Source organism: Panthera tigris, chromosome A1 (assembly GCF_018350195.1).
Source record: "Panthera tigris isolate Pti1 chromosome A1, P.tigris_Pti1_mat1.1, whole genome shotgun sequence".
Taxonomy (NCBI): Eukaryota; Metazoa; Chordata; class Mammalia; order Carnivora; family Felidae; genus Panthera; species Panthera tigris.
The window spans coordinates 115,960,432-115,974,344 of record NC_056660.1 but is presented as its reverse complement, the minus strand read 5'-3'; the positions used below and the strand labels follow the sequence as shown (position 1 = coordinate 115,974,344).

The 13,913-nt window shown below is 37.5% G+C and overlaps 1 protein-coding gene across 4 annotated transcripts in view; it reads right to left on the bottom strand.

The window, feature by feature from the left end:
• Window positions 1-13,913, bottom strand: part of ANKHD1 (ankyrin repeat and KH domain containing 1) — a 130,362-nt gene that overhangs the window by 68,853 nt on the left and 47,596 nt on the right. For all 4 annotated transcript variants that reach the window (XM_042985305.1, XM_042985309.1, XM_042985307.1 and 1 more), the window contains exons 8-9: window positions 5,042-5,279; window positions 4,390-4,581 (exon numbers count right to left, since the gene is read on the bottom strand). In XM_042985305.1, coding sequence (XP_042841239.1) covers window positions 4,390-4,581; window positions 5,042-5,279 — 430 coding nt within the window. The remainder of the gene's footprint in view (window positions 1-4,389; window positions 4,582-5,041; window positions 5,280-13,913) is intronic.

Sequence of the window (13,913 nt, the reverse complement as noted above, 5' to 3'; positions counted from 1 at the left end):
CTAGCTTACAGTGTGGTCTCTGCTACATACTATTTCCTACAAAATGGAATTAGGGCTTCTTAGAAAAATGAGTGGTACCAAGACTAGGGCAGAATCTGTACTGAGATGTGTCTGAAATACCTCGCCATAGCAGAAAGCAAGGAAACTATCAGAGACTATATAGCGAGGTCACATCAAAAGGATTTAGGACCTAACCTTACTGACCAAAATTTATCAAATGGTCTCACCTTTCCACAGTTTTTGCTGCTAAAAGAATAAGGACTGTGATGCAGTACAATCCATCATATATGTTTAAACTCGAAAGTTCAAATGATGTTCAAATAAAAAACAAAAAACCACTTCATTGGTCACCACGGAAGGATGCTAGGGGATCACCTCATTATTTTGGAAACTGGTAAATAAAAGGGGAAAAGATTAAACTGCTGTTTTCCTATGATTTATACCTAAGGGTAACCATATAGGTGATGAAGGGAAGTTTCTCTTTATGGACATATTCCAGCTATTAAACAAGTAAGGAATGAAAGAAGTGAGAACATCACCACTTTGTAACTCCTAACGAATTAATGGATATAAGCAGTGATCATTTATGGCTAACAATATCACAAAAAGAGATAATCACACATTTACTACCGTCTGAACAAAGTATACAAATACTACCTATGAAGTAGTCTAGTAAAACAAACAAACATGTCATACCCAAATTTTTTCTAGATCTAACTACTACTTTGAAGGAAACCCAAGAGACAGAAAAACAAGTAAAATAAAATCATGGAGATACAATTAGCAAAACCCATACTGTGGGAAGCCTAAAGGATTAACATTCCATTTCTTCAATCAAAACTTGCAAGGAAATAGAAAGATGGAAGAGAAGTCTGGAAGGGGAGCCCATAGACAAAAGAGACTTAAGAGACATACTGATCAACAGTTGTATAAATCTTACTTGAATCTTAATTCAAAAAAGCCATTAAACATACACACTCACATTTGTAAGAAAAATGTGAAACTGCTTAGACATTTAATGATACTAAGGAATTATTATTTAAAAATTTTAGGTAGGGGGTGCCTGGGTGGGGCTCAGTCGGTTAAGCTCTGGTCATGATCTCACCATCCTGGGAGGGAGCCAAGCTGGTGTCAGAGTCTGCATTGACAGCATAGAGGATACTTAGGATTCTTTCTCTCCCTTTCTCTCTGGCCCTCTGCTGCTTGTGTACATATTCTGTCTCTCTCTTAAAATAAATAAACTTAAAATAAAAATGAAAATAAAAATGTTTCTGTAAGTATATATGGTGACAGATGTTAACTAGACTTAGTGTGGTAATCGTTTCACAATATATACAAATATCAACTCATTCGGTTGTATACCTGAAACTAATGTTATATATCAGTTATAGCTCAATAAAAAACAATTTTATAAAAATAAATGGGGGATATGGAGAAAGTATAGATGAAATGAGACGGGCCATAAATTAAAAATTGGTAAAGCTGGGTGATAGGTTCTAAGGGTTCATTATACTATTTTCTGTGTTTGAAAAAATGCCATAACAAAAAAGTTCTTAAAAAAAAAAAAAGGTTCTTGAATTTTTTAAAATGGTATAGGCAATGTATTAAAATATCTGTTGGGTGTTTTTTTAGTGCTACGCTCTAAAAAGAACTTCATGTAAGTTAAGCATACTCTAATCTGGAAAAATAATTTTTTTAAATAGTGATCATATAAAAAATTGATTCTCAAACCCTGAGATAGTTCTGGAAACTACATACTTCAAATTACCATAAGTAGCTAAATATGAGACTCCATGGTGGTACAATAGAAAAAACAATGTCAGGACTTCTAAGTTTAAATATTGTCTGTCACTTATTAGGTTAGTTACCTTAGGGTAACATGATTGTGCACTGTTTCCATATCCATAAGAATGTGTTTAATATTTCTTACTATACCAGGACCAATGGTAATTAATAGCGATCACATGAGAACTGAGCAGAATGTCTGGTGTTCAATAACTTCTTACTAAACATTTATGCCTTCTTTTAAAAGCCTCTCAAAACAGCAAGACTTTACTTAGAGGGACATGGGAAGACTATAGAAAGGTAACCACTGGTAAGGACTCCTGCAGGGGACACAGACAGTTACTGAAAATGATGGAGGTATAATGACTGATTAATGCATACAATAACTTCACTGATTAATAACATTTGAGTGCAAGAAGAGTTCAGCTTTTAGGTATGATTGGTTTGTACTTTTGGTCCAAATCTAAACAATCATCTGACCCATTAACAACGCTAAGAAATTATTTCAGTAATAATTCAAAAAAAATTGCAGCTGAGCTATAATGAAATTAATGTTAACAGTGAAAGGATGAATAAAGTAATAGGGATGAATAAAATTTTGCTATATATTTTATTTTCCTTTACATATTAATATCTTTAATATTCTTTAATATATCAAGTTTTAAAGAATATATCAGACATGGATATAAAAGAAAAATTTTCTAAAGAATATATAAAGGTATATATCTATCTGTATCAATTTTTTTTCTGGTATATTCTTATTTTGCTCTATAAACTACAAACATTTTGTTCAAAACTACTTATCTCTTACTAATGCTCAACAATGTATAAAGCACAATTTTTTATTTATTTTTTATTAAAAAAATTTATTTAAAGTTTATTCATTTTTGAGAGAGAGAGAGAGAGAGAGAGAGAGAGAAAGAGGCAGACACAGAACTTGAAGGAGGCTCCAGGCTTCACGTTGTCAGCACAGAGCCCAAGGCGGAGCTCGAACCCATGGACCCCGAGATTATGACCTGAGCCAAAGTCAGATGCTCAACCGACCGAGCCACCCAGGCACCCCTAACCACAAATTATTTTAAAACTAAGTACTTCTGCCAAAAATTAAATTCCCACTAGTTCTTTTTTTTCTTTTAAGAAGACTTAGAAATGTCAAGAAATCAATAGGCTTAAAAGTATCAAATTATAGGGGTGCCTGGGTAGCTCAGTCAGTTCCCGACTTCAGCTCAGGTCATGATCTCGAGGTCTGTGAGTTTGGGCTCTGTGCTGACAGCCTGGAGCCTGCTTCAGATTCTCTATCTCCCTCTCTCTCTGCCCCTCCCCCGCTCATGCTCTGCCTCTCTGTCTCTCAAAAATAAATAAAAACATTAAAAAAAATTTTTTTTTAAGTAGCAAATTATAGTCAGTCACTTAAACATCTGACTTTAGCTCAGGTCATGATCTCAGGGTTCATGAGTTTGAGCCCAGCATCATGCTCTCTGCTATCAGCACAGAGCCTGCTTCGGATCCTCTGTCCTCCTCTCTGCCTCACCCTTACTTGGGCGCATGTGCACACACTCTCCGTGTCTTTCAAAAATAAACATATTTTTAAAAAAGTATCAAATTATAACCTCTTATAATGTCATCTCCACCTCCTCTTACCAACAGAGACTCAGAGAAACTAACTTCTCCCTTGCAGAAAGAAGCCTCAAACCATTCAATGGAAGCCTATGGTCACTAAATAAACATTAATAACATTAAGAAAACGTTTTTAAAATGACATTTTGGGGGCACCTGGGTGGCTTAGTCGGTTAAGCATCTGACTTCAGCTCAGGTCATGATCTTGCAATTCCTGAGGTCGAGCTCTATGTTAGGCTCTACATTGACAGCTCAGAGCCTGGAGCTTGCTTCAGATTCTTTGTCTTCCTCTCTCTGCTCCTCCCTTCCCCCTCTCAAAAATAAATAAACATTGGGGCACCTGGGTGGCTCAGTCGGTTAAGCTTCCGACTTCAGCTCAGGTCACAATCTCACGGTCCGCGAGTTTGAGCCCCGTGTCAGGCTCTGGGCTGATGGCTCAGAGCCTGGAGCCTGCTTCCAATTCTGTATCTCCCTCTCTCTCTGCCCCTCCCCATTCATGCTCTGTCTCTCTCTGTCTCAAAAATAAATAAACATTTAAAAAAAAAAAATAATAAATAAATAAACATTAAAAATGCCTTTTTTCAGGGCACCTAGGTGGCTCAGTCAGTTATGCGTCTGACTACTGGTTTCGGCTCAGGTCATGATCTCTCAGTTCTTGAGAATGAGCCCGGTGTCAGGCTCTGTGCTGACAGTGCAAAGCTTCCTTGGGATTCCTTCTCTCCTCTCTCTGCCCCTCCTCCCATTTGTGCTCGCTTTCTCTCTCTCTCTCTTTCTCTCTCTCTCTCTCGCTTTCTCAAGATAAACAAACTTTAAAAATAATAATAATAATAAAAATGACATTTCAGAGGTTTAGGAGCCCAAGAAGAGCAATTCAATTGTGGAGCTGGCTTTCACCTTTTGTAGATATAAAACAGTAAGTTTCATTGATAAAGTTACAAAAGCTATATAAAAAGCCTTTTTTTAAAAGGCACTTTTAAAGCCACATACCGGCAGCCAGTAAATATTTAACCAACTCGAGGTGTCCCTCCTGTGAAGCTTCCATCAGAGGTGTGGAGCAGCCAAGTTCTATATCAGCCCCGGCCTTAATCAAGAAGTCTGCAACTTCAGAAAATCCTCCACAGCAAGCCAAAGTCAGAGCAGTTTCTTGGGTTTCTTCCGTCTGGGCATTTATATTTGCTCCTGAGAAAAGCATAAAAGTTTGTAAAACTAGCAGCAAAAGACTTATAATAAAGATATTGCTCTAGGGGCGCCTGGGTGGCTCAGTCGTTAAGCGGCCGACTTCGGCTCAGGTCATGATCTCGCGGTCCGTGAGTTTGAGCCCCGCGTCGGGCTCTGTGCTGACAGCTCGGAGCCTGGAGCCTGTTTCTGATTCTGTGTCTCCCTCTCTCTGACCCTCCCCTGTTCATGCTCTGTCTCTCCCTGTCTCAAAAATAAATAAAACGTTAAAAAAAATTTTTTTAAAGATATTGCTCTAAACAGCATTAATGATCTCTCCCAGCTTCTGGGATTCCTTTCAGGGCATGGAAAATTTACTTTATCATCAATGCAAAAAAATATGTTAGTAGTAGTAAACTTGACTGATGACACAAAACATCCAAAGGAAATAGATCCTTTAATTAAAGAAATAAAACTACTTTACCTTGTGCTAAGAGTAGTGCCACCATCTCTTCGTGTCCTTCCCGAGCAGCTTCCATCAAGGGAGTGTATCCTTCATCATTAACCTCTTCAAGATTTGCTCCCCTTTCAATAAGTAGAGCTGCCAACTCAACGTGTCCTCCACAGGCAGCTAGCGTCAACGGAGACTCAAATGAATCTGCAGGCATGTTCACTTGAGCACCACTATCCAAAAGCAAACGTGCTACCTCAACATGTCCATCCTGCAGATTTTCAGAAGTAAAACAAGAAGAAACGTTTTTTGTTTGTTTGTTATTTTGAGATTTTAAAATTGGAAGAACAGAAGAGATTGAGAAAAGTCAGAAAGGAAGAAAAGGAGATGCACCTTAGATACATATATACTATTATTCCCAGCTGAGAAGTGAGCTGACTTTATCAAAAAATCCATTAAAATTACTTCACCTTACTTTTGAGCAAGCCCAAATATTGAAAAGAATCAGACTTGTGACATATATTTACAATTCTAAGTAATTTCAAATTTCCACATTCATTGAAGTTCAAAAAACTGTTAAATCCATAGTCAAGAGTAATACTACCTCAAACAATTATTGTTTATACAACTGCCAGGTAAAATATACCTATACCCTCAAACCTAGGTGTCATGTTGAAGCATAGAAACTTTGTTAGATCTGTTTAAAAAACAAAGACTTGGCAAAAAAATAACAATAAATTCTATGAAGTCATTACCACTAGGGATTATGTCACCAAGGAAAACCCCTGTGGTCTGATAGTAACCTATAATTTGCCTCAGCACTAGCTTGTTACAATGAGGCAAAGAATTTTACAAAGATAAAAAAATCAGTATCAATTCACTTGTAAGTAATATTACCATGGGTCCATCTGCACAGACAGTAACGCAATTAATAAGTCACTCTCATGGAGGGTATTCATTCTACCCCTCTATCACCATAAATATCCTTCTTTAGTTTCAAATTCTTTACTTCAAAATTTTATGTAGGCCTTAATTCTTATTGTGCCATATAAAGTCAAATGCTGTGTTGTTCTGTATTTCAAAAATGACCAAAATATTGCTAATGAAAGGCAAAGACTGAGTATAAAAACAAGGTTTTATAAGGTTAGGCAATTCTTTTATTAAAGAATTAATTAAAGAAACCTTAATTAGGTGTGCCTGAGTGGCTCAGTCAGTTAAGCATCCGACTTCGGCTCAGGTCATGATCACACGGTTTGGGAGTTCGAGCCCCATGTCAGGCTCTGGGCTGACAGCTCAGAGCCTGGAGCCTACTTCGGATTCTGTGTCTCCCTCTGTCTGCCCCTCCACTGCTTGCACTCTGGCTCTCTCATTGTCTCAAAAGTAAATAAACATTTAAAAAAATTTGTAAAATAATAAAAAATAAAAAATAAAGAAACCTTATTAAATGTTAGATTTCAGTATCCAACAAAAATTTCATTATATTCAACTAAATGACTAGCCCAGCTTTAACCACTGTTGACACGATGTCAAAAACAAATAACTTGGCATTAAAATTTCAGTTCTACTAAAACAAAAATAAAACTAAAATTCTATCTTTACTATTAAACACTAACCCTTCAAATATATGTAAAATCATACACGCGTGCACACACACACACACACACATATTTTTTTAATATGAAATTTATTGTCAAATTGGTTTCCATACAACACCCAGTGCTCATCCCAACAGGTGCCCTCCTCAGTGCCCATCACCCACTATATATATATATTTTTAAGGTAGGCTCCATGTCCTGCACAGAGCCCAACCAATGCTGGGATCAAATTCACTACTTTGATATCAGAATCTGAGCTGAGATCAAGAGTCAGACACTTAACTGACTAGGCCAACCAGGTGCCCCTAAAATAAAATGTATTTTAACCAAATTACTGCATTAAGTTATTTGGCATTTGAAATACATTTCTAATTTAAAAGAAAAAAGAATTTATGAGTATTCACAGATCAGGGAACTACTGTTGTGCATAGCTCCTCTAGCGCCTAATAGTTTTGTGTGAATTTACTTCAATTTCTTCATTGACTCTGCTACTCTGCTGCCATATCTTGAGTACATATATTAAGAGAAAAATTACACTAAGCACTTTTTGCTTTAATAAACAATATTTATTTGCCAAAGGAAAATATAAGAAGTAAAAACAGAATAATCCAATCTCAAAGGTCTAATATCATTATTAGAATTTTTTTAAATTGTAAGACTTTAGGGGCGCCTGGGTGGCTCAGTCGGTTGAATGGCCAACTTCAGCTCAGGTCATGATCTCGCAGTCCGTGAGTTCGAGCCCCGTGTCAGGCTCTGTGCTGACAGCTCGGAGCCTGGAGCCTGCTTTGGATTCTGTGTCTCCCTCTCTCTAGCCCTCCCCCGTTTGTGCTCTGTCTTTCAAAAATGAATAAATGTTTAAAAAATTTAAAAAAACATATAAGACTTATAGTCTTAACCATAGATCTGTAGCTGGTAATGCACTCACTCTCCTATAATAAACAACTGTAAAAATTGGGCAAAAGAGATAAAGCAACTGGAGGCATGAACTACACCCAGCCTAAGGCTAGGCACTAATAAAAGGCAGCGCATAAGTTGAACCCTACATTCACTACAGCTTTCTCTCTTTAGGCATCTCCCAAACCATGGTCTAAGGAAACTGAAAGCTAAACAAAGAGTGAAGATCTCTTTCAGCAAAGAAAACAAAGATGAGAATACAAGGCAGCCAAAACAGTTAGGACCTGGGGAGATGGGCAGGATACCTGAGGAAAAACAATACAGAGAAGAAGTCTCAAAAATCTATACAAAATTATCTTCAGAAACTTGGGCAACTCCTGAGTTGAACACACTGAGGATGATACTCCAGGATGCCTAGTAGAGATTGGGTGCTGAAAGGTTGGAGACTTTGGGAGTTCAGACTCAGGCAGAATAGAAAGATCTTGGTGAATATACAGGATGTCATTTAGATGGTAGAGATCCATACTAAGGAGTACCCAAAGATCAAGGAGGAAGGAACCAGGAATTTAAGAGAAAAGATGAATTAGGGGCACCTGGGTGGCTGAGTTGGTTAAGTGTCCGACTTCAGCCAGGTCATGATCTCGCAGTTCACTAGTTCAAAGCCCCACATTGGGCTCTCTGATGTCAGCACAGAACTTGCTTTGGGTCCTCTGTCCCCCTCTCTCTGCCCCTCCCCTGCTTGCATATGCCCCCCCCCAAAGATAAACGTTAAAAAAAAAAAGAGTAAAGATGAATTTAAGCCTCAATATGATTAGAGTGATCCATTGGTAATTTAACTGCCTGCTAGAACAAAATTTAACAGTTTAAAAAGAATGACAGGATAGGGGTACTTGGGTGTCTCAGTCGGTTGAGCATCAAACTCATGGTTTCGGCTCAGGTTGTGATCTCATGGGTTTGTGAGATTGAGACCCACATCAGTCTCCATGCTAAGTGCAGAGCCTGCTTGAGATTTTCTCTCTCTCTTTCTTTCTGCCCCTCCCCGGCTTGCATGTGCACACGTGCAGTCTCTCAACATAAATTAACTCAAAAATATTGTTTTTTTTTAAAAGACAGGATAATCGGGGTGCCTGGGTGGCTCAGTCGGTTGGGCGGCCAACTTCGGCTCAGGTCATGATCTTGCGGTCTGTGAGTTCGAGCCCCGCGTCGGGCTCTGTGCTGACAGCTCAGAGCCTGAAGCCTGTTTCAGATTCTGTGTCTCCCTCTCTCTGACCCTCCCCCGTTCATGCTCTGTCTCTCTCTGTCTCAAAAATAAGTAAACGTTAAAAAAAAAAATAAAAAAAAAAAAGGATAATCAAGATCCTTGAAAAGGAATAATCCACAGCATATGACTTACAGCTAAAAATACTAGACATATTAAAAGGCAAGAAAATATAATTGTCAAGATATAAAATAAACAGTAAAAATAGACCTAGAAGCAAATCAAATATAGATGATTTTTAAAAAGGGGCAATTAATGATATATTAAAGAAAATAAAGGGGAGAAAATGAATAAAAAATAAATTGCAGGGGTGCCTGGATGACTCAGTCGGTTAAGTGTCCGGCTCTTGATTTCGGCTCAGGTCATGATCTCACACTTTTGTGAGTTTGAGCCCCACGTCAGGATCTGTGTTGGCAGCAGAAGCCTGCTTGGGATTCTCTCTCTGTTGCTCTCTCTCTGCCCCTTCCCCACTTGTGCTGTCTCTCTCAAAATAAACTTTAAAAAAAATAATAAATTTCAACAAAGAATCAGAATACAAGAACACCACATCAATAATAATATTATATTTTTAAGTAAGCTTTATATCCAGCACGGAGCTCAACGCAGGGCTTGCACCCATGACCTTGAGATCAAGACCTGAGCTGAGATCATGAGTCTGACACTTAACCAACTGAGCCACCCAGGTGACCCTCATTAAATGTAAATGGTCTAAACAAACCAATTAAAATACTAAGACTGACAGAGTGGATTACAAAACATGACCTAAAAATACACTGCAAAAAAAATCACTTCAGCATAACAATATAGGCATATCAAACATATCAAAGATTGAAAGGAAAGGGCAAAAACATTTATCAATGGAAAACAAGAGTAGCTATAATAATATCAGGAGCCATATTAACAAAGAAGACCTCAGAACAAAGATTACCAGAGAAAAACTTCACATAATGATCAAAATGTCAATCGTGAAAAAGACATAGCAATTCTGAAAATGTGTATGTACCAAACAACAGAGCTCCAGCATGTGAAAAAAAAGAACCAACTAAACAAAGCACACAAATCCATAAGTACAAGTACAGATGAAGATTATAACACAACTCTCTCAACAATTGTTTGAAAAACTAGACACAAAATCAGAAAAAAATGTAGAATTCTACCACCAATCAATAGGATCTAATTGACATTTATACAACACTCTACCCCTAACCAGCAAAATATACACTGTCCTCAAATGCACAGGGAATATATGTCCACATCTTTGCTATAAAGCAAACTTCAAAAGTTTTAAAAAACTAAAATAATATAGAATGTACTTTCTGATCACAATGGAACCAAACTAGAAATCAGTAACAGAAAGATAACAGGAAAATCTTCAGATGTTTGGAAACTAAATACACATCAAAATAACCTATGAGTCACAGAGTAAGTCTCAAATGGAATAAAAAAAAAAAAAATACATGTAACTGAATGAAAACAAAATACAACATATTAAAATTTATAAGACACAGCTAAAGTAGTGCTGAGAGGGAAACTTATACCTCAAAGTGCATAAAATTAGAAGAGCAGAAAAAAAACCATCATAACCTAAGCTCACATTTTATTTATTTATTTTTATATTTATTTTTTCTTAATATATGAAATTTATTGTCAAATTGGTTTCCATACAACACCCAGTGCTCATCCCAAAAGGTGCCCTGTTCAATGCCTATCACCTACCCTTCCCTCCCTCCCACCCCCCCATCAACCTTCAGTTTGTTCTCAGTTTTTAAGAGTCTCCTATGCTTTGGCTCTCTCCCACTCTAACCTCATTTTTTTTCCCCCCTTCCCCTCCCCCATGGGTTTCTGTTAAGTTTCTCAGGATCCACATAACAGTGAAAACATATGGTATCTGTCTTTTTCTGTATGGCTTATTTCACTTAGCATCACACTCTCCAGTTCCATCCACGTAGCTACAAAGGGCCATATTTCATTCTTTCTCATTGCCACGTAGTACTCCACTGTGTATATAAACCAAAATTTCTTTATCCATTCATCAGTTGATGGACATTGAGGCTTTTTCCACAATTTGGCTATTGTTGAGAGTGCTGCTATAAACATTGGGGTACAAGTGCCCCTATGCATCAGTACTCCTGTATCCCTTGGGTAAATTCCTAGCAGTGCTACTGCTGGGTCATAGGGTAGGTCTATTTTTAATTTTCTGAGGAACCTCCACACTGTTTTCCAGAGTGGCTGCACCAATTTGCATTCCCACCGACAGTGGAAGAGGGTTCCCGTTTCTCCACATCCTCTCCAGCATCTATAGTCTCCTGATTTGTTCATTTTGGCTGCTCTGACTGGCGTGAGGTGATATCTGAGTGTGGTTTTGATTTGTATTTCCCTGATGAGGAGTGACGTTGAGCATCTTTTCATGCGCCTGTTGGCCATCCGGATGTCTTCTTTAGAGAAGTGTCTAATCATGTTTTCTGCCCATTTCTTCACTGGATTATTTGTTTTTTGGGTGTGGAGTTTGGTGAGCTCTTTATAGATTTTGAATACTAGCCCTTTGTCCGATATGTCATTTGCCAATATCTTTTCCCATTCCGTTGGTTGCCTTTTAGTTTTGTTGATTGTTTCCTTTGCTGTGCAGAAGCTTTTTATTTTGATGAGGTCTCAGTAGTTCATTTTTGCTTTTGTTTCCCTTGCCTCTGGAGACGTGGTGAGTAAGAAGTTGCTGTGGCCAAGATCAAAGAGGTTTTTGCCTGCTTTCTCCTCGAGGATTTTGATGGTCTTACAGTGAGGTCTTTCATCCATTTTCAGTTTATTCTTGTGTATGGTGTAAGAAAGTGGTCCAGCTTAATTCTTCTGCATGTCACTGTCCAGTTTTCTCAGCACCACTTGCTGAAGAGACTGTTTTTATTCCATTGGATATTCTTTCCTGCTTTGTCAAAGATTAGTTGGCCATACATTTGTGGGTCCATTTCTGGGTTCTCTATTCTGTTCCATTGATCTGAGTGTCTGTTCTTGTGCCAGTACTATACTGTCTTGATGATTACAGCTTTGTAGTATAGCTTGAAGTCTGGGATTGTGATGCCTCCTGGTTTGGTTTTCTTTTTCAAGATTGCTTTGGCTATTCGGGGTCTTTTCTAGTTCGAAACAAATTTTAGGATTATTTGTTCTAGCTCTGTGAAGAATGCTGGTGCTATTTTGATAGAATTGCATTGAATATGTAGATTGCTTTGGGTAGTATCGGCATTTTAACAACATTTGTTCTTCCTATCCAGGAACATGGAATCTTTTTCCATTTTTTTGTGTCTTCTTCAATTTCTTTCATAAGCTTTCTATAGTTTTCAGCATATAGATTTTTCACCTCTTTGGTTAGATTTATTCCTAGGTATTTTATGGTTTTTTGTGCAACTGTAAATGGGATTGATTCCTTGATTTCTCCTTCTGTTGCTTCGTTGTTGGTGTATAGGAATACAACTGATTTATGTGGGTTGATTTTATATCCTGCAACTTTGCTGAATTCATGAATCAATTCTAGCAGTTTTTTGGTGGAATCTTTTGGGTTTTCCATACAGAGTATCATGTCATCTGCGAAGAGTGAAAGTTTGACCTCCTCCTGGCCGATTTGGATGCCTTTTTGTTTCTTTGTGTTGTCTGATTGCAGAGGCTAAGATTTCCAATACTATATTGAAGAAAAAGACAGGTTCTTCACAAATGGTGTTAGGGAAGGGGCACCTGAGTGGCTCGGTTGGTTGAGCGTCCAACTTCGGCTCAGGTCAAGATCTCGCGGTTTGTGGGTTTGAATCCCGCATCAGGCTCTGTGCTGACAGCTCACAGCCTGGAGCCTGCTTTGGATTTTGTGTCTCCCTCTCCCTCTGCACCCCCCCACACACTCTGTCTCTCTCTCCTTCAAAAATAAATAAACATTAAAAAAATTTTTTTTAAATCATGTTTGGAAAACTGGACAGTTATATGCAAAAGAATGAAATGGGACTACTTTCTCACACAATACATAAAAATAAATTTAAAGTTAATAAAAGACAAAAGACCTAAATGTGAGACATGAAATCATAAAAATCCTAGAAGAGAGAACAGGCAGTAGTTTCTGTGACATTGGCTATAGCAACATTTTTCTAGATATGTCTCTTGAGCCAAAGGAAATGAAAGGAAAAATAAACTAATTGGGACTATCTCAAAATAAAAAGCATCTGTACAACAAAGGAAACAATCAAGACAACTAAAAGACAACCTACTGAATAGGAGAGGATATTTGCAAATTTCATATGCAATAAAGTGTTAGTATCAAAATATATAAAGAACGTTTACAATTGAACACTCAAAAAAACAAATAACCAAACTGAAAATGGGCACAAGACAAACAGATATTTCTCCAAAGATATACTGATGGCCAACAGACTCATGAAAAGGTGCTCAACATTACTGAAATGCAAATCAAAGCTACAAAGAGATATCACCTCACACCCGTCAGAATGGCTAACATCAACAACACAATAAACAGCAAGTGTTGGCAAGGATGTAGAGAAAAAGGACCCCTCATGCACTGTTGGTGGGAAAGCAAACTGGTATAGCCACTGTGGCAAAGAGTATGTAGTTTCCTCAAAAAATTAAAAATAGAACTACCTCACGATTTGTACTACTGGATATTTATCCAAAGCATACAAAAACATTAATTCAAAAGGATATATGCACTCCTGTTTTTATTGTAGCATTATTTACACTAACCAAATTATGGAAGTGGTCTAAGTGTCCATCAATAGATGAATGGACAAATAAATGGTACATATATACGATGGAATATTATTCAACCATAAAAAAGAATGAAATCTTGACATTTGCAACAACATAAATGGAGCTAGAGAATCCACTCATGTGAGGAATTTAAGAAACAAAACAAATGAACAAAGGGGGAAAAAAAGAGAGAGACAAACCAAGAAATAGACTCTTAACTGCAAAGAACAAACTGATGGTTACCAGAGGGGAAGAGGAGTGGGGAGAGCATGGGTGAAAAGGTGATGGGGATTAAAGAGTACACTCACCATGATACACACTAGTACACAACTGCTGAATTACTTTATTGTACACCCAAAACTAATCTAACGCTGTATGTTAAATATACTGGAATTAAAATAAAAATAAAAACTTAAAAAAATTTTTT